Here is a 26,197-nt window from a genome sequence, read left to right as displayed (position 1 = left end):
GTGGGGGTGGTGACTGCACGAGTGTGGACTGTACTGGAGGGTGAGGTGGTGATGGAAGCACTGGCTGATGTTGGGGTGCATGCAGGTGTGAGTGTAGACGTCACAGGGAGGGAGGAGGGAGACGAGGAGGAGGGGGACACAGGGGTGGCAGTGGCTGTTGGCATGTCTGCATCTGGGTGTTGCTCGGGTGAGTGTTTGCGGGATCTGTGGTGCTTGTGTTTGGATGAGCTGCTCTTGGGTGTTGAGGTGTGTGCAGGCTGGTCTGATGGTGTGGATGGGATAGGCTGAGGAACAGGAGACAGAGACAGGCTGGAGGCAGTCAGAAGAGGGAGGCTGGAAACAGGGACAATGGCTGCCGTCAGTGCTGAGGCCAGAGCAGTGAACGCTCGTTGATGGGCAGCCTGACCCGAATGAATGCCCTCCAGGTACGCATTGCTCTGTTGCACCTCCCTTTGCACACCCTGGATGGCATTCAGAAGGGTCGTCTGCCCAACAATGAGCGTCCTTACCAGGTCAATGAGCTCCGCACTGAGGGCAGCAGGGGCAACAGGGGCAGGGGCTGAGGTGCCTGGGGCGAAGGAGACGCGCGCCTTCCTGGGCGAACCGGCACGGAGCGAAGACTGAGGGGCTGCTGGGAGGGCGGGGCTGGTGCGCTGGGTGGCGGCTGTACCTGTAGAGGCGGGGGCACGGATGTTGCCGCCACCCCTAGGGAGCTCCCATCCGAGGACGTGTCGCTTTCGCTGCTCTCACCAGCGGTCCCCGTCGTGGTGCTCCCCTCGCCCTCCGGATCACTGGTGCCCTCGGTGTCTGTTCCTGGGCCCACCGGGGCCTTGTGTCCTGCAGCTCCCTCGTGCTCTGATGCCATATGTCCTCCGCCTGATGATGCTAATGCACACATGCACAAGAAGATGAAGAGAAAGGGTGGGGGGAGAAAAAAGAAGACCAGGTTGAGTGCATGCAATGTCAACACCGTTGGCGGAGAGGACAGACACAGGTGCCTAATGCACTAAGCCGCGCATTCGGGGTACACTACTCAGTACTACTGACTAAGACAACAGGCCAAGAGACGTCAAACGCGCACATGGGAGATGCTGGACCTTCAATGGCTGTACTTGTCACCCTACAGAGGTGGGGGCCGGGGGCACAGGGCCATGCCTAAGGGAGAGGACTACACTACAGAAAGCGCCCTGGCCTAATGTCACCCACAGCCCTCCTCCCCCACCCAGACGCCTCCACTGCGCAGAAAGATAGGAGAATGTGCTGATACTCACCCCCTTGTGTCTGCTGTGATGTCTTAAAGCGCCCATCCAATTCAGGGTAGGCCACCGCCAGGATCCGGGACATCAGGGGGGTCATGGTGCGACTGGCACCCCTCCTAGGTTGGGAGGCCATCCCCAGCAGTGTTTCTGCGGTCTTCCTTGTTCCGCGGCGGATGTCCTCCCACCTCTTGCGGCAGTGGGTGCCCCGTCTGTTGTGGACCCCCAAGGTCCGGACTTCCTTGGCAATGGCACGCCAAATCTCGATCTTCTGATGGGCGCTGACCTATTAGACATGTACAGGGTGGAAAGGAGGAAATCATCAATGGCCTGCATGTTAGATGTAATTGGCCCCCCCCCACCCACTTTGCCATATGGCACATGCTCTCATCTGTCGGGCGTTGCACTCCTCATTCGCCCCCCACCCCACCAACTTACATCCACCCCAATCCACACAGGCATAGCCCATTCCATTAGCACCCGGGGTACTCACTTGTTGGTCTGGAGGACCGTAGAGTAGCGCATACTGGGGGAGGACCCCATCCACGAGCTTGTCCAATTCTTCAGACGTGAAGGCAGGGGCCCTTTCCCCAGTCGCAGCAGCCATTGTATCTTCCAGACCGAGGTCACAGCAGCACTTGCAGTATAGGTCCTCTCCTGTGGATGATCAGGTCTCGAGTGATTAAGCAGATAGAAAATGACGGTCACGTCCGCGGCGGTGCGTACCGCGGCGGTGCGTACCGCGACCGCCGGCGCACTTCGTTATTGGCTCCTGAAACCCATAGGCTTCAATGTTAACCAATGCGGCTTTGCGCCGCGGTCTTCGACCGCCTACCGCCACGGTGTGCCCCGCCAGCGCAGTGACCTCACATCCCATTGTCCCACTTCACAGGTCAGGCAGCCGCCATTTCAAGGGCCCACATGGCTTAATTTTGACTGCGACACACAGGCCTAGGCCTTGCATTGCCACACATACACGCCTTTCAACCCATTGCCATTCTTTAACTGTGCAAGCTGTCTGTACGTACCTGTGGTTTGGCTGACTCTGTGCTCCATGTTGTCCTTCCTAGGCACCGTCCGCTGGGACTTGGGATGAGAAGGAGGAATCCTCGCGTGTACCGACCGCTGGTGGACCTGTCGACAATGGAAGAACGCCATATAATCCTTCGATACCGACTTGACCGTGCCACTATCCATGAACTGTGTGCCCAGCTGGAGCCAGCCCTGATGTCCCCCATCCTCCAACCCACAGGGATTCCCCCTCTGGTGCAGGTTTTGTCAGTCCTCCATTTTTTGGCCACTGGGTCATTCCAGACCACAGTGGCCATGTCATCTGGAATGTCTCAGCCTATGTTTTCTAAGATTTTGAGCAGAGTGTTGTCTGCCCTGATGAAACTCATGCGGAGCTACATCATTTTCCCCGAGGAGGGTGACTTGCCCACAGTGAAGGGTGATTTCTATGCCCTTGGACATATCCCCAACATCATTGGTGCCATTGATGGGACCCATGTGGCTTTGGTACCCCCAAAAGACGATGAGCAGGTGTACCGAAACAGAAAGAATTATCATTCGATGAATGTCCAGGTGGTCTGTTTGGCTGACCAGTACATCTCCCATGTAAATGCCAAGTTCCCAGGGTCAGTGCATGACGCGTATGTGATGCGAAATAGCAGCATCCCCTATGTGATGGAGCAGCTACAGAGACAACGTGTGTGGCTAATAGGTGACTCTGGTTACCCCAACCTGCCGTGGCTACTGACCCCAGTAAGGAATCCCCGGACAAGGGCAGAGGAACGCTACAATGAGGCCCATGGGCGTAGAAGGAGGGTGATTGAGCGAACCTTTGGCCTCCTGAAGGCCAGGTTTAGGTGCCTGCATATGACTGGTGGATCCCTAATGTACTCACCAAAGAAGGTGTGCCATATCATTGTGGCGTGCTGTATGCTTCACAACCTGGCTTTGCGACGCCAGGTGCCTTTCCTGCAGGAGGATGGTCCAGATGGTGGTGTTGTAGAAGCCGTGGAGCCTGTGGAGAGTGAAGAGGAGGAAGACTCTGAGGACGACACAGACAATAGGGACAGAGTGATACAACAGTATTTCCAGTAACACCCAGGTAAGAATCACCCACGCCATTTCACAATTGCTTCTAGCCTCCTGCATCTATACTTTCTGTAGTTCCCCACAGATGTTTTTTATTAATTTATGCCTTTCCCTTCCCTTCTCAGTGCTGTCTGACTCAGTACCTGACTTCTGCTTGGTTCGCCCATGAAATACAGCGTATTGACATTGGTATGTTGTCATGACTAATTGACAGAACAGAAATTGAACAGTAATATGTTATCCCTTTGTTAATAATACAGCATGACTCAAAACAGGTTTGTGTGCAAAATGTGATTTATTTACAGTGCTAGATACCGGTACATGTGATTCTAAGGGTGATGGGTGGGGGTGGAGGAATATCCATGGCAGAGTCCAGTTCTCAGTCTCACAGGTGCATTGTTCTTTTGCCTGTGGAAGGATGGAGCATAGGCAGTTCATGGTTGGACAGGGTGGCAATGTGGGACAGTGGGAAGACTTGAGGGGGTATGTCCTGCTGGTGGGGGTCTTGACATCCTACTCTGTCTTTTTCTTTGGTCTCAGGCTCCTCTTACGGGGTGGTTGTTCTTCAGCAGGAGGTGGGGTTCTGGGGGGCTGTCGAGGTGTTGGGACCTCCTGTCCACTAGCGCCGGCGGAGGTGGTAGGCTGTTCCTGGTCCGGCCTAGTGACAGGGGCCCTGTGTGGTGCACCATGGTCCCGCAACGCGTCCTCTATCCTGTGGAGGGCCAGGACGATGGTCCCCATTGCGGTCCCGATGATTCTCAGCTCCTCCCTGAACCCCATGTAGCGTTCTTCCTGCTGTGCCTGGATCTCAGTGAACCTGGCCAGTACCGTCGCCATCGTTTCTTGGGAGTGGTGGTATGCCCCCATGATGGTGGTGAGGGCCTCTTGGAGAGTGGGTTCCCTGGGCCTCTCCTCCCCCCCCCGTCGCACAGCAGCCCTCCGAGCTGCCCGGTTTCCCCCGGCCTCTGTCCCCTGGCCGGTGTGCCCGCTCCCACTGCCCCCAGGTCCCTGTTGTTGTTGGGGTGTCGGGTTAGCCTGGGTGCCCTGTAGTGGCGGACACACCGCTGATTGAGCTGTCCTAGAGACAGAGGCATGGGCCCGCTGGGTGGGAGCTGTGCTGGTGTCGGCAGAGGGGGTCGGGTCTGGTGTGGCCTGTGTCTGGGTGAGGGGAACCGACTGCCCAGAGGTCCCCGATGGTCCGGGCTGGTCATCAGGTTCACTGTCGACAGAGCTGCTATCTTCAGTGTGGGCCTGTTCCGGTGGTGGGATGGACACTTCTGGACCCTCCTGGCTGGTGTGTTGTCGTTCGGGTCCTGCATGGGGTAAGAGAGTTTGGTTATTGTTTCTGTGTGTGCAATAGCATGCGTGTTGTGGGTGCCCTTGTCCCCCAGTGCAGGCATTCCCTGGAGGGAGGTGTTGTGAGGGTATTTAGTGGGGGGGAGGGGTTAGTGCAGTGGTCATGCTTAGGTGATGGGTGCCCATGGTTTGTGTTGGCATGCAGGAGTTGGTGTTGGGATGGGTGGGTTGTGCTGGTGAGACATTGTCAGGAAGGATGTGTGCTGGGGGGTTGGGGGTGAGGGTGGGGGTGTGGGTTGGCATGCTGGTGGGGTGTGGGGGATATAGTAGTTGAGATGGGACTTACCAGAGTCCATTCCTCCGGCTACTCCTGCGAGGCCCTGAGGATGCAGGATGGTCAAGACCTCTTGCTCCCACGATGTAAATTCGGGAGGGGTGGGTGGGGGTCCGCCGCCAGTCTTCTGGACCGCGATGTTGTGCCTGGAGACCATCGATCGGACCTTCCCCCGTAGGTCGTTCCATCTTTTGCGGATGTCCTCCCTATTCCTGGGATGCTGTCCCACCGCGTTGACCCTGTCCACGATCCGCTGCCATAGCTCCGCCTTCCTGGCTATACTGGTGTGCTGCACCTGCGAGCCGAAGAGCTGGGGTTCCACTCTTAGGATTTCCTCCACCATGACCCGGAGTTCTTGGTCCGAAAATCGTGGATGCCTTTGGGGTGCCATGGGGTGGTGTGGGTGAGGTGTGGGGTGGTGTATGTGATGAGGAGTGTGTTGGTGAGTGTTGCTTTGTGCTACTATGTGGTGTGTGTGATGGTGTAGTGTGCCTCAGTGTGTCTTGCTTTGGATTGTCTGCTGTGTCTCTCTCTCCTTCTCTCAGTAATTGGGGTCGCAGGGGTTTGTGGGTGATGTGGGTGTGTGTTTTATAGTTGGTTGATTGTGTGGGAGTGGTGTGTGTATGTGTATCAGGTGTGTGTTTTTCAAATTGTCCAATGTGGCTGTGTTTTGGTGATGTGTGTGTATTCTGACCGCGGCGGTGTGTAGCGCCAATGGAATACCGCGTTTGAATGACCGCCGTGTGGATTCGTGGGTCGTAATGGCATGGGCGTATTTCTGTTGGCGTGACAGTGGAGGTTTGGTCATCTCCAGTTTATCGCTGCCCGCCGATGTGGCGGGCTGCAGTGGAGGACGGATTTTTGGAGGTTTGGCCGTTGTGGGTCAGAATGACCGTGGCGGTTGACCGCGGCCGCGGCGGTGTTATGGCGGTCTTCTGACCGGCGGTAAGGGCATTTTACCGCCGAGGTCAGAATCACCCCCAAAGTGTTACTCAGACAAAAAAACAATGACTTAAGTAAAGCATGCAACAAACATATTTAAACCTGTGAGAAACACAAAAACTACAATTTTCATTAATTAAAAATGCAACAAATTGTCATGGTTCCTTAGTGAAACTAACAAAGATAAACAATTGACTGCTTCACCCCAACCATGCACCAAAGAGGAGTTGCCAAGATAATGTTATATTGAGTTTGCTGGGAGGTCTGGTGTACTGTCAAGACAGAGCCTCAGCTGGCACATCAGCTTGACATGCTTGACCTGGGGGCCCACCTACTTCTTGGCTGCCATGTCACAGTGACAATTGCCCTTGCCCTATTCAGTTTGGTGTTACCAACACTACTTTTACTTGCTCATGATTGCCATTCATGTTGAGTGTTGGAGAAAGAGGATAGGCTAATTTAAATCTCAAATGTACCATAGATGTACCAGAATATGGAAACAAAATAACTGTCTGGCCGGGAAATCAATGCTCCCAGCTTGCAGGGAGAAAATATCTTGTGTATCAGCGACCCTGTTTTATGTTTTAAAACACAAAACACTACTTTAAGACTTTGTGTTTGAAATGCAAAAAGCATTGCTGAACATTGTGGAAAACACCATGATACCTGGTTGACAAATTGTAGTATCTTCAGATCATCTGTTATACAGTTCCTATGAGTTAAGTAGTACTGTGCATCTGGTCAACATAAACTTCCGGAGATAAGGACTCAATCCGTCTGTAACATCAGGAAATGTTGACACAATTCCTAGCTTCTTCACAGTACTCCATCTGAAACCCTAAACTTACCAGGGGACCAAATGATTTAGGTAACCTCAAACATGACTACTTGCATTTCCAAGGACATTTGGAAACAGATCTACCCATTCATTGTCACTTTGCATGTCCAAGGTAAGACACAAAAGAGATGCACAAATGTATTTTCAAACGGTTATTGAAACAATTTTATTCCTGCATAGAAAGCATGAGCTGCAAATATTAGGCAGATGAAACTAAGCATGGTAACCAGCATTATAAGAAAGGAAAACAAATGATAAACAATTCAACAGTGATAATGTTAATGCGTTGGTACTCTGCTATCTGTTACTATCTACACTATCGCGAGCATACTGGGAGTATCCTCTGCCACATTAATTGGGATGACATGACCCCCCATACCTGGGTAAGATGTACCAGAAAGCCAGGAAGTTTGTCTGATGTGGTGCACGCTATCATCCTTTGCAGGATGGAGGTCAGAGTCAGCAGGGCTCCTCTGCTGAACATAGCACATAGCCAGATTGTATAATAAAAGCACTGTTCATACTGCACTGTCTCAGTGGTGCAGAGCTGATGCAATGATATGTCTGTTTTTTTGTAGCTGTCTCCAATGGACAATCATGATACAAGTGCATAGCCTTCTGTATGCCTAGTCTTGGACAGCGGATAAAGACTGTATGGAAGCCATGCTTACAAGGAATAGGCTCCATGTACAGTGTCTTCTCAATACTTTATCCCTAGAGCATTAAACCATGTTAAAAGACACCATCAGAAAAAGATGGAAAGCAAAAATGTGTGATCTAAAATAGAAGTTCTTTGTCGGCCCTATTGTGCTTTACCAAACCCTCTCCCTGGCCATGGGAGATTTAACTCAAACTAAAATAAAAGCGAAAAAGCTAGCCTAAAATATTAGTAATAAATGAATACATATGTAAAATGTAAATATACTTTAATTATAAGAGCACATGAAATACATATTAAAAACATGCCAATTAAAAAGCCAATAAAAACTAATAAAAACAAATTGCCTTAAAGCAAGGGGCTGAGCCAAAATCTATGAAGCTCTTGAGGCATTTCCATGTCTAGAATTACTAGGGTCCAGGAAGAAACCCACATTGGAATACACCGGATCCAAAGTGGCCTGAGAAGCAAGTTCCAGTGAAAACACATGGTCAAATCTAGCCAATTCAGCAGATGCTGAAGGCATGATAGCCGGTAGTGGAACCACAATGTGAGAGCCAGAGCATAGGAATTCAGAGGTAGAAGCATCTGTATTGATTCAGAAGTAGTGGCTCATAGTATCCATCCAGCAGCAATGGCAGCCTCATAGGACAATACTGAAGCTGGGCCTTCAACAGACACACATGCAGATTCATATTATAGATTGAACCATTTGCATAGCCAGACACAAGTCCAGTGCACACTCGAAAAGGGGAACATGGGATGTGCATGTTGTAAAGACACAAGTTTGCACTGCCACTTCGACCTGCCAAAATAAACCTCTTGCCAGGCCTAAACTTTCCCTTTTTAAACATTTAAGTCACCCCTAAGGTAGGCTCTATATGACCCACAGGGCAGAGTGGCATGTATGTACTGAAAAACTCTGAAATGTGTTATTTTCACTACAACAAGCCCTATCTCTCCCATTTGATAAGATTGGGATTACCTTATTACATTATGTACATACATATGGTGTCTCTGGACTCACAATTGTTTGGTAGGGTGCCCTTCAGAATGATATTGCCTATTCAGGACTGAGGATTACTTTCTGTAATTCATACTAGGCTTCACACCAATGTCTTCAACCAGCTCTGACTCCGAAGTAGATCTGAATGAAATTGTGGGGAAGGCTTTGAAAAAAGGATCCCAGCTAGGCATTTTAACTCTGGTGTCAGATAGAAGAGAAGTAGGACTTGAATGAGTATCTGTTACTCTTTCCTGCAGCCATCCTGTTGTCAGAGTGATGGCAGAATACCTAGCCTCTCCTCCCAGGAAACACCGGACTTTGATGAGTGGAAAGTGGTTGAGTGGTTGTCGGGCACATGAGCCTCACCTACCTTTTCAATACAAATGATATTGGAAAAAAATGGAGTGGTTTGAACCTTCAGAGATATTCTTCTAAGCAACACCGTCCCTTTTGAGGTGTACTGAGGAATGATCTCACCAGAAAGTGTTGTCTCTGGGATTAGAATGTAGGTTTCCACTAAATAGTGTGGTCCGTTGAAAGGAAGCAGGAACACTCTAAAACTGTATAAATTGATGGAATGAGAAGTTCAAAAGGTATCATATTTTCAATTGAGATTCTGGCGAGGCACAGAGCGGGACCTCTTTGTTGAGAGAGGGCACTTTAGATTAGATTACAGCGGGCGGAACCGGAAGCAGGTAGCTGATTCGACAGAGTTCGACTGAGCCGTGGAACGGCAGCGGCGGCAGGCCCTTCAGGAGTGGGGCCCGACCTGGAGCCGGACTCGCTTGTGGCTGCCTGCACAGCGGCACAGCGGCACACAGCGGTATACCCCCCTCCCTCAAGGAGAAATCAAGGAGCGGCAAAAACACGGAGGTCAGCGGCAGCCGCGGACCCGGATCCGCTCCCGGCTATTTGCAGCCCAGCACAGCAGCGTTGCCCCCACTCCCACGGAGAATTCAAGGAGTGGTAAACGCGGGGCAGGATCCCTGCCTCATCACTCTGCTCGCAGCGCACTGAAGCGGCAGCCAGCCGGAACTAAGCCGGAACCAAGCCACACGTGGAAACGCCAGACGCCTGAGACAACAAACACTTGGCAGAAGGGGCAAGCAAGGCGTGTGGCGTTACTGCAATTGTAAAGTTTAACGAACGACTCCAGACAGGAAGTGCCGAGCCGCTGCCCGGAGCACGCCGCGCACACACCCCCTCCCAGCCAGCAGCGGCTGCACAGAGCGCACCGGGACAGACCGCTAGCACCCAGCCGCCGACGAGCAGCACACCCAGCCGCGGAGAGTCGCTGCTTGAGCCGCAGCTTGTGGTAAGGGAGGGCCGCGGGGGTAGAGCCGCGCAGGGACACGAACAATTGCCTGGTTCTGCTTGCATATTCACAGCGGTACCTGTGTGTAGGAAGTTGGCTCTGTATGTGCTATTTCAAAGTAAGGAATAGCATGCACAGAGTCCAAGGGTTCCCCTTAGAGGTAAGATAGTGGCAAAAAGAGATAATACTAATGCTCTATTTTGTGGTAGTGTGGTCGAGCAGTAGGCTTATCAAAGGAGTAGTGTTAAGCATTTGTTGTACATACACACAGGCAATAAATGAGGAACACACACTCAGAGACAAATCCAGCCAATAGGTTTTGTTATAGAAAAATATATTTTCTTAGTTTATTTTAAGAACCACAGGTTCAAATTTCACATGTAATATCTCATTTGAAAGGTATTGCAGGTAAGTACTTCAGGAACTTTAAATCATTACATTAGCATGTATACTTTTGACATAAAACACAATAAGCTGTTTTAAAAGTGGACACAGTGCAATTTTCACAGTTCGTGGGGGAGGTAAGTTTTTGTTAGTTTTCACAGGTAAGTAAGTCACTTACAGGTTTCAGTTTTTGGTCCAAGGTAGCCCACCGTTGGGGGTTCCGAGCAACCCCAAAGTTACCACACCAGCAGCTCAGGGCCGGTCAGGTGCAAAGGTCAAAGAGGTGCCCAAAACACATAGGCTATAATGGAGAGAAGGGGGTGCCCCGGTTCCGGTCTGCCAGCAGGTAAGTACCCGCGTCTTCGGAGGGCAGACCAGGGGGGTTTTGTAGGGCACCGGGGGACACACAAGTCCACACAGAAAGTACACCCTCAGCAGCGCGGGGGCGGCCGGGTGCAGTGTGCAAACAAGCGTCGGGTTTCCTTTAGTTTTCAATGGGAGACCAAGGGGTCTCTTCAGCGATGCAGGCAGGCAAGGGGGGGGCTCCTCGGGGTAGTCACCACCTGGGCAAGGGAGAGGGCCTCCTGGGGGTCACTCCTGCACAGAAGTTCCGTTTCTTTAGGGGCTGGGGGCTGCGGGTGCAGGGTCTTTTCCAGCTGTCGGGAAATGGAGTTCAGACAGTCACGGTCAGGGGGAGCCTGGGGATTCCCTCTGCAGGCGTCGCTGTGGGGGCTCAGGGGGGACAACTTTGGTTACTCACAGTCGTAGAGTCGCCGGAGGGTCCTCCCTGAAGCGTTGTTTCTCCACCAGTCGAGTCGGGGTCGCCGGGTGCAGTGTTGCAAGTCTCACGCTTCTGGCGGGGAGTTGCAGGGGTCTTTAAATCTGCTCCTTGTAACAAAGTTGCAGTTCTTTTGGAGCAGTGCCGCTGTCCTCGGGAGTTTCTTGTCTTTTTCGAAGCAGGGCAGTCCTCAGAGGATTCAGAGGTCACTGGTCCCTTGGAAAGCGTCGCTGGAGCAGGTTTCTTTGGAAGGCAGGAGACAGGCGGGTAAGTCTGGGGCCAAGGCAGTTGGTGTCTTCTGGTCTTCCTCTGCAGGGGTTTTTCAGCTCAGCAGTCCTTCTTCTTGTAGTTGCAGGAATCTAAATTCTTAGGTTCAGGGGAGCCCTTAAATACTAAATTTAAGGGCGTGTTTAGGTCTGGGGGGTTAGTAACCAATGGCTACTAGCCCTGAGGGTGGGTACACCCTCTTTGTGCCTCCTCCCAAGGGGAGGGGGTCACATCCCTAATCCTATTGGGGAATCCTCCATCTGCAAGATGGAGGATTTCTAAAAGTTAGAGTCACTTCAGCTCAGGACACCTTAGGGGCTGTCCTGACTGGCCAGTGACTCCTCCTTGTTTTTCTCATTATTTTCTCCGGCCTTGCCGCCAAAAGTGGGGGCCGTGGCCGGAGGAGGCGGGCAACTCCACTAGCTGGAGTGTCCTGCAGTGCTGGCATAAAGGGGTGAGCCTTTGAGGCTCACCGCCAGGTGTGACAGCTCCTGCCTGGGGAGGTGTTAGCATCTCCACCCAGTGCAGGCTTTGTTACTGGCCTCAGAGTGACAAAGGCACTCTCCCCATGGGGCCAGCAACATGTCTCTAGTGTGGCAGGCTGCTGGAACCAGTCAGCCTACACTGAACAATTGGGTAAAATACAAGGGGCATCTCTAAGATGCTCTCTGTATGCATTTTTTAATAAATCCAACACTGGCATCAGTGTGGGTTTATTATTCTGAGAAGTTTGATACTAAACTTCCCAGTATTCAGTGTAGCCATTATGGAGCTGTGGAGTTCGTTTTTGACAGACTCCCAGCCCATATACTCTTATGGCTACCCTGCACTTACAATGTCTAAGGTTTTCTTAGACACTGTAGGGGCATAGTGCTCATGCACATATGCCCTCACCTGTGGTATAGTGCACCCTGCCCTAGGGCTGTAAGACCTACTAGAGGGGTGACTTACCTATGCCACAGGCAGTGGGAGGTTGGCATGGCACCCTGAGGGGAGTGCCATGTCGACTTAGTCATTTTCTCCCCACCAGCACACACAAGCTGGCAAGCAGTGTGTCTGTGCTGAGTGAGGGGTCCCTAGGGTGGCATAAGACATGCTGCAGCCCTTAGAGACCTTCCCTGGCATCAGGGCCCTTGGTACCAGGGGTACCAGTTACAAGGGACTTACCTAGGTGCCAGGGTTATGCCAATTGTGGAAACAATGGTACATTTTAGGTGAAAGAACACTGGTGCTGGGGCCTGGTTAGCAGGGTCCCAGCACACTTCTCAGTCAAGTCAGCATCAGTATCAGGCAAAAAGTGGGGGGTAACTGCAACAGGGAGCCATTTCTTTACACTGTGCCAATCACAGCACGTGCAGGGTGGACTCAAGCCGGCGCTTCACACGTGCGCTGGGCTCCTAAACTACAACATACGCGGGGTTCTTCCGGATAGTAACTACACACACGTTTATATATACACATTCAGACAGTCCCTGGCGCAACAGCTGAAGGCCGTCATTGCCAGAAAATTGAGTGCACAGGAGGGGCTCTGCAGTGTGTGTTAGTGTATGGCAGGAGCAGGGGCTCATCTTAAACCTAACAACAAAACTGTGGAAGGAGCGCGTAGACCTCGGATGCTCCTCCAGCGTTACTAGAGGAGGAGCGATTACTACGTCTGCCAAAAGCGCAGTCCGGTTGAAACTACAGCCTATCAGCTTGTCGTTCTTATTCATTTGGAACTGTCTCCATCCTCACTTTTGGTTATCTAAAACACCAAGTCTCCCTTCACATCTCTCCTTTCTGTAAGCAACGGAACTGGAAACGTCTTGGTTGGTCACTTACGTCACGAGGCCAAGTCAGAGGTTACAGTGAATTTACCTACGCCCGCCCGTATCGTGTTGCATACCTGTGTACCCCTGTGGTCCTCAGGGCTGCTGTTCCTTCTGCTGGCCTCCACGTCTCCCCCCCGCCGTCTCCTGACATCGCGACCGCTGTGTGGGGGGAGCGTTTGACGGGACAGGACGGGACTACATTACCTAGGTCCCCTTGCACCCCGGAAGCAGAACCAACGCATTTTGCGCACCCGAAGGCGCTATTAAACTGATCTTGCCCCTGGCTGGGCGGGACCGGGCTAAGCCAGGGCATGGCCAATTCGCTAAGCTGTCAATTGCTTCTATTTAATCTGATAACGCTTTTGTAAGGTGTATACTTGGGCTCTATTTAATTGAGTTATTGTGCCTTCTGGGTCATACACACTGTTGTTCTGTGTTATTGCTGATATATGTAGGTGCCCTATACTGTATTACGATATAAAAGCACTGTGCAGGGCAGGGCTTTAAATACTAGACAGTCCATTGAGTATCTTATCGATTCTAGTAGTGGTTGTTATATACGTGAGGGTGGTGTAGAATGACTAAAAATATTTCCACCCTGGATAATTACCTGGTTAAAATGGTGAGCAAGATAAACATTGACAGAAGGAAATCCTTAGGGAAGGAGCCCACCTCAGAAATTTTTTCATCTGTAGATGATGGTAGCGGTTCTATTATGGTGGATCCCCTTAATATTGAAGCTTTCCCTTTGGAAAACTCAGCCATTTTACCCTTAGTCTTAGAACCACCAATTCAAGACCCATTTGAGCCCCCGAGTGAGTCTGCATTGTCTCACTCTCCTCCTAAGAGAGCTGTTAGAAAATGCAGAAAAACGCAAATTAAGCGGGGGAACATACATCTTAAACCAACGATAGAATATGGTCATAGAAGTAATGTAGCTAATAACGAGATTATAATTAATAAGGACGAGGTGAATTGTGATCTCTTGGGTCACATCGCTAAGCTATTTGAGGAAAACTAGACCATATGACTAAACCTCTTATGGAAAAAATTGAATTGTTATCTACGGAGGTATCTAGGTTGGGTGGTCTTTTAGATAAGATGTGTAAGGAACAGACTATGAAACAGTCTGAGCTACCTGTCCAATCCGGTAACTGCACAATTGGTTGTAGCACAGAGGTCATGTTTACCAGAATCTAGGGAGCCACCATGTATGGTGGATAGTACCTCTCATATGAAAGCAGCTGCATCTAATATCGTGAGGTACACTACTCCCGTGAACAGACCAAATCATATTAATCTTCCACCTGATTGTGAACCATATGTCATAGTCCTTTCGAATGTTCCTCCCTTAGAACCAACAGCAATGAATTTCCGTGAGGAATCACATGATTCTCTCAAACGGAAATCAGTTGCTTGATTAAACAAAAATTGTGGTTTCCCCCCACATCTATCCGATCATATACTGTCTACTAGACGGGTACCATGGATCGGAAACGCGAAGAAAAAATGTAAGGGGGATTGTGTAATTGTTAATTTTAGGCACCCTCAACATGTTGCGACTGTTCTTCTTAGAGCAGCTCCTTTGGATGTAGAGGAGTCTAACGTGGGGGTGCACCCTCTGGGGTATTTTTTAGCCAGTACATCAGAATTTTCTAAAAAACACAGACTCTTGACTAATAGAAGAAACACAAATTTTAATACTCCTATTGAAAATAGATTTTCGGTACTGAGTACTTTGTATGAAAACTATTGACTCCCACGAGCAGGGGAATCTATCACAGAAATGTTAGTATATACCCAGACGTGGGAAAAAAAACAGAGTATAGAATATTTAGAACCGAAACTTATAGTACCTTCGAGCCCCAGAAATTTACGGACAGTTAAACTGGTAAACAGCTTTAAATCCCCTTATTCCCTTTTGAGTGAGGTAATCAGTTTGGGCGTACCTGATAAGTGCCTTACAGTGACTACGGAGGTTAATGACGTTAGTAAAGACTATAATCAAGACAAAGAGTTAAATCCTTTAGTTGAACCAGAGGATGTTGCAGAAAAAGACAACTTACCTATAGTATTAGATTCACCCTATGTAAAAGGGAAAACAAATATTAGACTGATATCTTGGAATATTGCTGGCTTAGCCAGGAACCTTGAGGATGTGGTATGGTGTTCCTATATTGAGAATCACAATATCATATTCCTACAGGAAACTTGGATGGTTGAAATCCCCCATAGGTTGGGGTATAAAACATACTGTTCTTATGCTATTCCATCAACTAGAGGTAGAGCCTCAGGGGGGCTGGTTATCTGGGTTAAAGTGACTCTAGAAATAGATGTCACCCAGCTATCCATCCCCTCTCCGGACCTACTAGCCCTTAAAATTGATACAAGAGGGAAAGAAACTATACATTTAATAAATATATATAATAGACCGTCCCCATCTAACAAGGAATCAGGGGTGGTAGAACTCTTGGATTCCTTTTTAGATTCATTAGGAGATAATGCCAAGGTGTTAGTTGGTGGGGACTTTAACTGTAAATATGAGCCTGTCTTGGGGTTGGAAAAACTACTTGATGAACAAGATGCTGCTAATGATATCTTGCCCTTAGAATCTGTAAGTTCAGTTAAAAGCACAAAAGCCGCCTTACAGATTTTACAGTTGACTGTGGTACATGATCTAAGGGCTTGTAATGGTCGATTCCGATCAGACAGACCAGCAGCTCCAACCTATTTTAAGGGAAATTCCAGGTCACATATAGATTTTGTAATGGCTACCCGGAATATATGGGACCAAATAACTGATTTCAAGATAGACCATAGGACGGAGAGTGATCATTTCCCCCTCCAACTATGGCTAGACTCTCAATCATTTATTATTAGATCCAAAGAAGAGACCCTATTAAATACCACGGTCGCGGAGCTAGAGGTAACCAATAACAGGCGTGCTCTAAGATGGCCATATATCTTGGGAACAGAAAAGACGCTGATAAATATTTACAATGTATTTACTGAAACGGTAGGAGACTTACAGTCAGCATTAGTGGGAACACAAGCTGTTCTGGATTTACATCTTAAGCTGGTAGATGCACTAACTCCACTAGTGAGTAAAATTTATAAAAAAGATGGTAATAGGATAAGGAACCACCTTGAGACAGCGAACCCATGGTATAATAAAGATTGTCGAATAGCAAAATCAAGATTGATCCAGGCAGTAAAATCCGGGAACTGTTTGGATATGAAAAGCAGTAGACTAGCCTACAAAAACACTATGGCCCAAGCTAAAAAAGTATGGGATGAAAGTTTTTGGGAAGATCTCTTGAGTGCAGCTAAGTCACGGGATCAGAGCATGTTCTGGAATTTAATCGCTAAGGGAAATAAGCAGGGTAGATCAACAAAGGATATTATCCTAGATGAAAATACTTGGTGTGATCACTTCACTAAGCTCTATGCTAACAAAAAGGAGAGTTTGCCCTTCGGGGACTATGAGGCAAACTTAGAAATGAGTATTGCTCCATTATCTTTTAGTTTAGAAGAAACTAATAAGGCTTTATTAGCTGTGAAAATGGGCAAAGCCCCAGGCCCTGATAAAATTCCCGGCGATTTACTAAAATATGATGTGGATGTGTGGGGGCCTTATATAAATTACCTGAGTAATTCCATTGTGGCAGGCACACCGATCCCCGATTCATGGAAAGGGGCAGAAATCATAACAATTTTTAAAAAAGGTGATCGCTATGATCCAAGTAACTACCGCCCAATAAGTTTAATAGACATTTTTCAAAAGATATATGCCAGACACATTTTAAATAGGCTTTTAGATTGGATTGAAGAGACTAAAATATTAACCAAATATCAGGCTGGTTTTAGAATAAAAACCAGTACGGTTGACCAGGTGTTTAGGTTTATGTGCATCTGTTGGAAGTATATAAACATAAGGAAGGGTAGTCTCTATGTGGCATTTGTGGATCTAAGGACCGCCTTTGATCTTGTTCCGCGCAATTTGTTGTGGATTACATTAAGGAACATGGCGGTCCCTGGGGAACTACTAAAAGAACTTATCAAGCTTCACACAGGGAACTATGCAAAAATTAGATGGGGAAAAGAAGGTGAAACCTCAAGGGCCATACCTGTAGATCGTGGTGTGCGCCAAGGTTGCGTGTTAGCACCTACACTCTTCTCATTATATGTTAATGATATTCCGAGCTATTTAAGGAATTGTGTACATGACTCCCCGAAGCTAGGTGGTGAGCCGGTTACGGCATTATTATTTGCCGATGATACCATCCTTATTTCTCAAACTCCGAGAGGTTTGCAAAATTTGGTGGATTCTTTCCAGAAGTATTGTGTGGGGAAGGGGCTAGAAATAAATCCTACCAAAATTAAGTATATGTCCATAAACCCCAAGAAATCCCTCAGGAATAATCTATCCTTGGAGAATCAAAAACTGGAACAGGTAGGGAGCTTTAATTATTTGGGGTTAATGCTGGATAGTAACCTGTCCTGGAAAGGACAGATGGATAAAAGCATCTTATCCCTTAAACAAAACTCGATGCCTATTTTAAAAGTACACGGTGCTAGTTATTCTAAAGCAATTTCACCGGCACTTGAAGTATATAAATCGAAGGCCCAATCGGCCGCCCTTTATGGTGCTGAACTCTGGGGCTACTATTGTAACAATAATTTTGGAAAAACGGAAAACCACTTTGTACGAAGGCTACTTAAAATACCGACAAGAACTCCTCTAGTCCCTGTTTTCCTTGATATTAACCTTAAAAGAGCAGACTATCAAGCATTATTAAGACCACTACTGTATTGGGTTAGGTTATGGGTAACCCCGGAGTTGAGTGATTACAAGAGTGGACTGACTGAATTAACTCAGATAGATGGTCATATGAATACCCCTTGGTTAAAATATGTATCTAAGTGGTATGAGAGATTAGGTTTATCACACCTATGGGAAGTTCCTCAGAATATGACAACAAGTACCAGGAAATATGTAAAGGACACCTTTTGGTCTTATGTCAACGGAGAGCTATTGCATAGTTCATCGATTGGTATTTTGACTTTGAATTTTTTTAACATAAAAGATACACCTAACTTCGAACAATTTTTGGATGAGATCGGTCCTCCACTGGCAAAAACACTATACTTACAGTTTAGGTATGGGGTCCTACAGACTAATGCATACACATGCAATTGGGGAGGGGTAAAAGGTTGTGAATTGTGCACTCTCTGTACTTTAGGGGCTAAAGAAGATGTTGTTCATCTACTCTTCTTTTGCCCAGTATACAAGAAACCAAGGGATTGTTGGATCAAACCCGTTTGTAAATATGTGGGGCTTAGATCCTACAAAGAAGCAGAGCGCATATTTCAGTCTAATACTTCACAATTAGTGGTGTTTGGCACGAGTAGATTTTTATTTAATGTGTACCTTATCAGGAAACGACTTGGTCACAAACTGTAATATTTTGTTAGGTGGCCCGCTTTTTCCCGTCCTTGGTATAGTTATATGATGCACTGTTTCTTCGATCCAAGTTAATTAATTTTTTAGTTCTGGCTTTTAATTAATTTATAAATTGTTATTTATATTTTTATATGCGGTACTGCTTAATCATGGAGACATCCATATATTTCTTGCCAACTGTATGTATTGTATTTTATATCTAATTGTGAAATGTATATATGTATGTTGTATTTATCTCTTGTCTTGACTTTTATGGCAATTTTTGCCGAAATAAAGTTTAACGAACGAACGAATTGAGATTCTGAGCCCCCAAATCTCTTGAATGGGTATGTTATGGACTGCACTAAAAATGGTGTCATTTGGCTGAGGTTTCTCCATAATTACATTTTCAGTGTGTAGGCTACAGGAACAAGGGGGTAGTCAGTGGGTTGGTTATTTTTGGAAAGATATGTGAACTAGGTACTTTTTCCTTGGTAGCCATTAGACCAAAAGAGGGTTTGACTACCTATCACCTTTTAGTGTTGTCCTGTGATGGGTTATTAGTTGGTCTTCCTTTAAGATGGAGAGCAGACCTCATGTGCAGACACAAATAGACTTTCTCCCTAAAGTTATCGCAGCTTGTCTAGATATAGTATATCATGTTACAGTGAATGCATTTTCTAAGTATTGTAAATAAAATGTGTGACCATTGGTGCTCAATATATAGAACCCTTAATGATGCAAGGCTGACTTTAGCCTTACATGAGTCTAACTTTTGAGCGTGAGTCACACAAGATGTACAAAGCACATGTTAAACTTTCTTTGGAATTCTAACCTAATATTTGCATATGCCTTTCAATAAGTGGCGGTCGCCTTCAGTAACAAACTAAGGTCTAATTTAGCAACGATCCGTGTCATGGAACATCGTTATAGATTTGGGTGGATTCTGTACATTAGCCAGTTTTCTTTCTATTTCAATTTCATTTGAAATATTCCATAACATACCAATATGAAGCATGAGCCAGTTATTTTGTTGATTTACGTGCATTAAAGTTTGCTGCCCAATAAGACTCCTTCTTCCTGTTGGCTCAGCATATCTGTATGCCTAATAGCCTCCCCTCTGAATATTAGAGAGTGCTTGCAAAGCATTCTCAATAATTTAATTTAACATAACTTCACCGTATCTTCTGGATTAAAAAGAATATGAAAATACTGAGTAAGAGATGGAATCGTGCATTGCTATTTCTGGTTTGTCAAATACAGCAGAGTTAATTTCCGTCTGAGCCTCCCTATGAGGGATAACACATGTACTTGTCTCTTGAGCTTACTCGGAGATCTATCATGTGTGGTGCCACATTCCTGGCATCTCAGTGTCGGTTATCCTTAGAGATCTGAAGTCCCCAGGTCATTACACTTGAATTATATATTGCTTCAATGAGATGCATAATATTCGCTTTATGAGCTGCTAATCCACATACAAAACTATCACTGAGTGAGGCCCATAAAGTAACAATACGCAAATGTATATCTCGAACCTGTCTGTTTACTTTTCATTTTTGAAAAGCTGAGGAAAGGACAATCAATATAACATTCACAACCTGCCTCAAGGTAAGATCAAAGAAGGATGCATGCGTGTTCTCTATATTTGGTGTGGCATGAAGGTGCAATGTCAACTCTCTATGTCGTCAAGTGATGGCTTGGGCACTCCTTACATAAAGAAATGGGGTGGTACAGGCAGTGGCAGCAATGGATTGCCTGCACCCTCACACTTATGACCTCCAAGATTCCCAAGGAAGACCAGTAGCTAGGTGAGGGGCCAGAGAGACTCTTGGAAACTTTTCTGTTTGTGAAATTTAACAACATTTCGCTTTCTATTTGTATTCGAGATCTAAGTATATCTCTCAGAAACACTGTTATTTCCTTATATTTAAGTGTTCATATTGTTGGCAGGCATAGAGAGCAGACCTAACTCACTTAACAGGTGAAGATTAGGTAGTGGTTCGGGAAACAAGATTTGAGGATGGGAAAGGTGTTTCTTTTTGTGGTTATTTCTAGAGTGTATAGGTCATTGATTTAAAGACGAGCTCCGTGAAGAGATTCAGCTGAGCGTTGTCAAGGACCTAAACATAGAAGGGGCATAGGCTGCCTTGGGGTGGAATGTGGCTACGTTTTGTGGAATACAGTCCTCTTGCTGGGATATAACATGAGAGATTCTGCCCTAGATAACTAGGTGAGTGCCATCTATGAGGCCATGCTAATTGCAGACTGTACGCTACACAAATGCCAGTAACATAATGTCACATTACTTGCCACTAAACACTAAGAAAAAATGTCCATGGACTTCACACGTGGACAGAACACTACTTTCTGCCAAACTCATACTTTGAAAGTGTCTTATTATCCGTGTCCTATCTCTGTATGAATACAGTGCTTCCGGCTATTATGACAGACGGAACATATGATGCTACTACATTAAAGCTCTAAACAAATATATGACCCATATTTATACTTTTTTAGCGGCGCAATTGTATTTCGTAAGTTTGCGCCGTTTTTGCGTCAAAAAGCGGCGCAAATGCAGCGCTAAAAAAGTATAAATATAGCCACGTAGGCCCATATTTATACTTTTTTTGCGCTGCGTTTGCGTCATTCTTTGACGCAAAAGCTAACTTACAAAATACAATTGTGTTTTGTAAGTTAGCGCCGCTTTTGCGCCAAAAAGAGACGAAAACGCGGCGCAAAAAAAAGTATAAATGTGGGCCATAGTATTTACAAGAACATTGTTGTCCCTCTTGCCCTGAAAGCCCATTCCAAAATGTCTTAACTGAAGGTTAAGAGGAAGGAGGATTCCACCTCATGTAGCCACGGCATCTAAAATAAAAGTCTTGAGTTATATGGAGGAGTGGGGACACTCAGGTAAAATGAGACAGGCCTGGTCAGTCTTGTTATTTAAGGTCAGTAGTCTCTCACCCGATTCCTGTCTCACCATGGCAAGCATCGAGTGGCAACCTATATAGACTTTTACTGGGCTTGTCCCAACTGAGATCATCTGACTTGAAGCCGTTGTGTTACGTCTTTTGTTCAAAAGTGTCTTCTCTGGGCTTCCACAAGCCTGTTCATTTCACCAATCGTAATTACTGTGCCAAAAGCTTCCTCACTCATTTGGTGTAAATGTACCATAATATGCACTGTGCCAGGCTAAGAGACATTTAGTAGGTTCTGCTCATGTCAACCTCTGAATTTCTGACTGAGATCTACTGAGATTAAGATATTTTCTAGTAAGTTAGCATCTATCTATCTATCTATCTATCTATCTATCTATCTATCTATCTATCTATCTATCTATCTATCTATCTATCTATCTATCTATCTATCTATCTCTATATATAAATATATATGTGTGTGTATATATATATATATATATATATATATATATATTATATATATAAATATATATACTCATTCAGTAGGGAGCAATCAAACTCCTCGTCACCAAGAAATCATTCACACTTACACATTCACCCCTTCCATACACTCACACACAAAAACACACATACACACACACTCCCTCTCTTGCTCTCTTTCCTTCTCATTTTTGACCAAATTGTATTTCTATGGCCGTTTCACAGCACCATGACTCTGTGACAGATCAACATTTTCTTCTCCAGCAGCCCAACTGCAGTTACCTGTGAATGTATACAAACATTTTAGGCACAGATTTACTATCACACTGTGCCAAATGGAGAGAGAAGGAATACACCATTTTTACCAATACATGGTGCATTCCTCCTCTCTGCTGGTGGACATAGTGCAGCCTACTGCCAATGCAGCAACCCTTGCAACATCAGCCCTCATCCTCCTAGACCTATCAGCCGCCTTTGACACTGTCTGTCACCACACTCTGAATACCTGCCTCCTTGCAGCAGGAATCCAAGACCAGGCCCTCGAATGGCAGAACTCAAAGAGTCTGCCTCCCCCCGTTCCAATCCAAGGCCTTCAACATCATCTGCGGCGTACCCCAGGGCTCATCCCTCAGCCCAACGCTGTTCAACATCTACATGGCCCCCCTCGCACAAGTGGCCCATCAGCACAACCTCAACATCATCTCCTACGCCGACGACACCCAACTCATCCTTTCCCTCACCAAGGACCCACACACCACCAAAACCAACCTCCACGAGGGACTAAAAGCCATCGCCGACTGGATGAGAGACAGCCGGCTAAAACTGAACTCGGACAAAACAGAGGTCCTCATCCTTTGGCCCACCCCCTCCACCTGGGACAACTCATGGTGGCCGGCCATGCTGGGTCCCCCACCGACACATACCGACAGCGCACAAAACCTCACCTTCACCCTCGACTCATCCCATCTCCATGTCAAAGCAGGTCAGTGCCATCTCCTCCTCCTGCTACAACACCCTCTGCTCGCTCCGCAGAGTCTACAAATGGATCCCAACAGAAACAAGAAAAACAGTAACCCAGGCCCTCGTCAGCAGTAGACTCAACTATGGCAACGTCCTCTACGCCGGTATCCCATCCAAACTCCAACAACACCTCCAACGCGTCCAAAACGCTTCTGCCCGACTCATCCTCAACATCCCTTGCCACAGCCACATCACCCCCCACCTAAGAGACCTTCACTGGCTCACCTTCAAGCTCCTCACCCACGCACACAAGGCACTCCACAACACTGGACCAACATACCTGAACAGCAGACTCAGCTTCTACACCCCCACCCGGCAACTCCGCTCCGCCAACCTCGCCCTCGCCTCCATCCCCCGCATCAGGCGCAAATCTTCCGGCGGCAGATCGTTCTCGTACCTCACGGCCAAGACCTGGAACACCCTACCGTCTGACCTAAGACAGACCCAGGACCTTCTTTCCTTCAGAAGAGTCCTCAAGACCTGGCTCTCGAGCAGTAGCCGCACCCTCCTCAAGCACCTTGAAACCCTCACTGGTATGTAGCGCGCTTTACAAATATTTTGATTGATTGCAGTCAGGATTGTTTTGGTGCAGGAAGGCACAAAAGCTATCCTCCGAGGGATTTTCCTCTGTGTGTGCTGCAGAATGCAGCTCACATAGAAAGAGGAAATAAACAAGAGAAATTAAGTTATTTATACTTGTTATGCCTCTGTTGGGAAGTCATAGCATTTTGAAGCACTCCCAAATTTACTGGTCTAGTGAATCTGGGAATAGACCAAAATCCCATCTATAGGTGGATACATGTGAACACCTACACTCCACCCAAGGAACGCCTTCCCAAGGCAGAGTAATGCAGACAGCAACCTTCCACTGCCTTGTGTTGTTCTGGATTTATTAAGCCACGCAGGTCCACAAAAGATGGCTTTGCCTGGCTTACTAAATCTTACTGAAGCCCTTGATTTGTCTTCGGCTACCTTTTGTGATGGCAACGCAAATGCTTCATAAATTTGGGCTTTCATATCTAAGGACTTATCAGACATCTACCTGTTAACAAAGCAGCCCAAACTAGTCTCACCGTTTTTTTCATATTTTGGTGTGTTTACATTGGCAGCCTTGGGCACGGTAGATACATAATTGTGTGCACTAGTCCATAGCCGGTATTCTGCTTAGGCACAATGTCTCTCTTGGCCAGATGTGTAGGTAGACTCACCATTGTCATTATTCCTGCTGTCTCCCTAAATCCTCTAAAATGCCCAGCAATGCAATTCTGAGGAATAGCACCACAAAACTTTTCAACACCAGAAACAACACTGTTTTCAAAGGTTCCAGCAACCAAACCACACTCTCTTTTCAAAAATATTTTTTGTGACAATTTCAGCATTTTGTTCTATTCTGGTTTTCTAAGGGGTATTTGTCTCATACACATAAGTACGGTCACATCCAACCACAGGAAAGATGGTTCTATGTATGCATGTTTGTGTGCGCGTGGGTTTGTGTCTGTGTCTGAGAGGGAGGCATATAGGTGTGTGTGTGCTACACATAGTCTACTGCAGCTTCTTTAAAGCATATCACAGGGAAACTGAGGGGGAATGCCTATGTATGATTCTCTACAAAGATACATGGGAGTTTAACTGTGCATTTGTATAATATATATATGTGAGTGTTTGTATGTATGTGTGTGTATGTGTCTGTAAGTGATCTACCCTATTGTATTTAATGTTGATATAAAAGACCTTAACTCAACATTGTCGGTATTCTGTACCTTTACCAAGCAAGAGTATCAATGATCCATGTATTTGTGAGTGTTCTTGTACATTGGGCCCTTAATTTCTGGCCATCGATCCTTGTTCCACAGAGGCTCCATTCCATTTTCCATTTCATATTGTCTAAGCTGATTTTAAGTTTATATTCTAAAACACCTATGTTTGCCCAGCTCAATAATGTGTTTCCTGTGTTTCTCTTCCTCAGATCACTTTTACCACCCACAGCCATGAAAGCAGGAAACCAAAGCACTGTGACTGAGTTTATACTATTAGGATTCACTAACTATCCAGAGCTGCAAGTGATATTTTTCCTTCTGTTTCTGTTAGTCTACACCTTCACACTATTGGGTAATATCAGCCTGTTACTCATTGTTTGGTGCAGCGCTAATCTTCACACACCCATGTACTTCTTTCTCACCCAGCTTTCATTCTTGGATCTTACATTTGCCTCTGTTTTTGCCCCCAAGATGCTGCTTGACCTCATTGGCAAAAAGAAAACAATCTCTTTTTATGGTTGCGTAACACAAATGTTCTTTTTTGCCGCCATTGGTAGTACTGAATTCTTCCTGCTGGCAGTGATGGCATTTGACCGCTATGTAGCGGTATGTAGCCCATTGCTCTACACATTGACTATGAGTCAACGTCTATGTGTACGCTTGGTTGCAGGATCATATGTAGGTGGCTTTTTGCACTCTTTGATTCATGCAAGTTGCTTACAGCGATTATATTTTTGTGGTCCTAATGTCATGAATCACTATGCTTGTGACTACCCTGTGCTTCTGAAACTTTCCTGCAATGATATCTCAATTAATGATTCATTACGCTTTGTATTTGCTGCGTTTGTCGTAATAAGTTCACTCCTAGTAATTGTTGTCTCTTATTCCTATATTGTCACTGCCATCCTGCGGATCACAACCACAGCTAGGAGACACCGTGCCGCATCCACGTGCATCTCCCACTTTACCTGTGTCTTTTTCTTCTACGGCACTGCTTTCTTCATGGAGATCAGACCCAACTCAGCCTCTTCAGAAGAACAATACAAAATGGTATCAGTCATCCCCACTGTGGTAGTTCCCGCTCTAAACCCCCTGATATACAGCCTGAGGAACAATGAGGTGAAAGAAGCTCTAAGGAAGCTGTTGTACCAGACATCCTGCTGGTGATAAGAATCATTACAACCTCCTAAAGATGACCAAAAAGTCCTGTTGGTACTTGTAATAATTACCTGCCACAACATACCATCAGACCTTACACCTGATTTGTAATTATGCTTCATTACACAGTATTCTTGTTTCCTATACAGGTAGCATATTTTGGCTAAGTGAGGTCTGAATAAGTGAGAACAGCCATCCACTTCTAAGCAATGATTATGAACAGCTGTCATGCGTTTCTGCAGATTGGTGTGCTCCTACTGAATTTTCAGAGAACCAATGAAATAGTTGAAGGGATATATATCCTGTGCATAATTGCATATCAAGTTGAAGTACATAATCCTTTATCCCATATAGAATTTCCTACTCATTCCAATATTCTGCTTTCATTTCTGTGACTGATGTACAGTAACCATGTTGTCAAAATGCCTGCTGC

The 26,197-nt window shown here is 46.6% G+C and overlaps 1 protein-coding gene across 1 annotated transcript in view; it reads left to right on the top strand.

The window, feature by feature from the left end:
• LOC138287019 (olfactory receptor 5J3-like) overlaps positions 1–25,773 on the top strand; it is a 48,187-nt gene extending 22,414 nt beyond the window's left edge. Inside the window, exon 2 of the mRNA XM_069227380.1 lies at positions 24,816–25,773. Within this exon, the coding sequence (XP_069083481.1) occupies positions 24,816–25,773 (958 nt within the window). The remainder of the gene's footprint in view (positions 1–24,815) is intronic.
• Positions 25,774–26,197: the final 424 nt, after the last annotated feature.

This window comes from Pleurodeles waltl, chromosome 4_1 (genome assembly GCF_031143425.1).
Source record: "Pleurodeles waltl isolate 20211129_DDA chromosome 4_1, aPleWal1.hap1.20221129, whole genome shotgun sequence".
NCBI classification, from domain to species: Eukaryota; Metazoa; Chordata; class Amphibia; order Caudata; family Salamandridae; genus Pleurodeles; species Pleurodeles waltl.
Note: the sequence above shows the minus strand (reverse complement) of the source record. Positions and strands in the feature narration are given on the sequence as shown.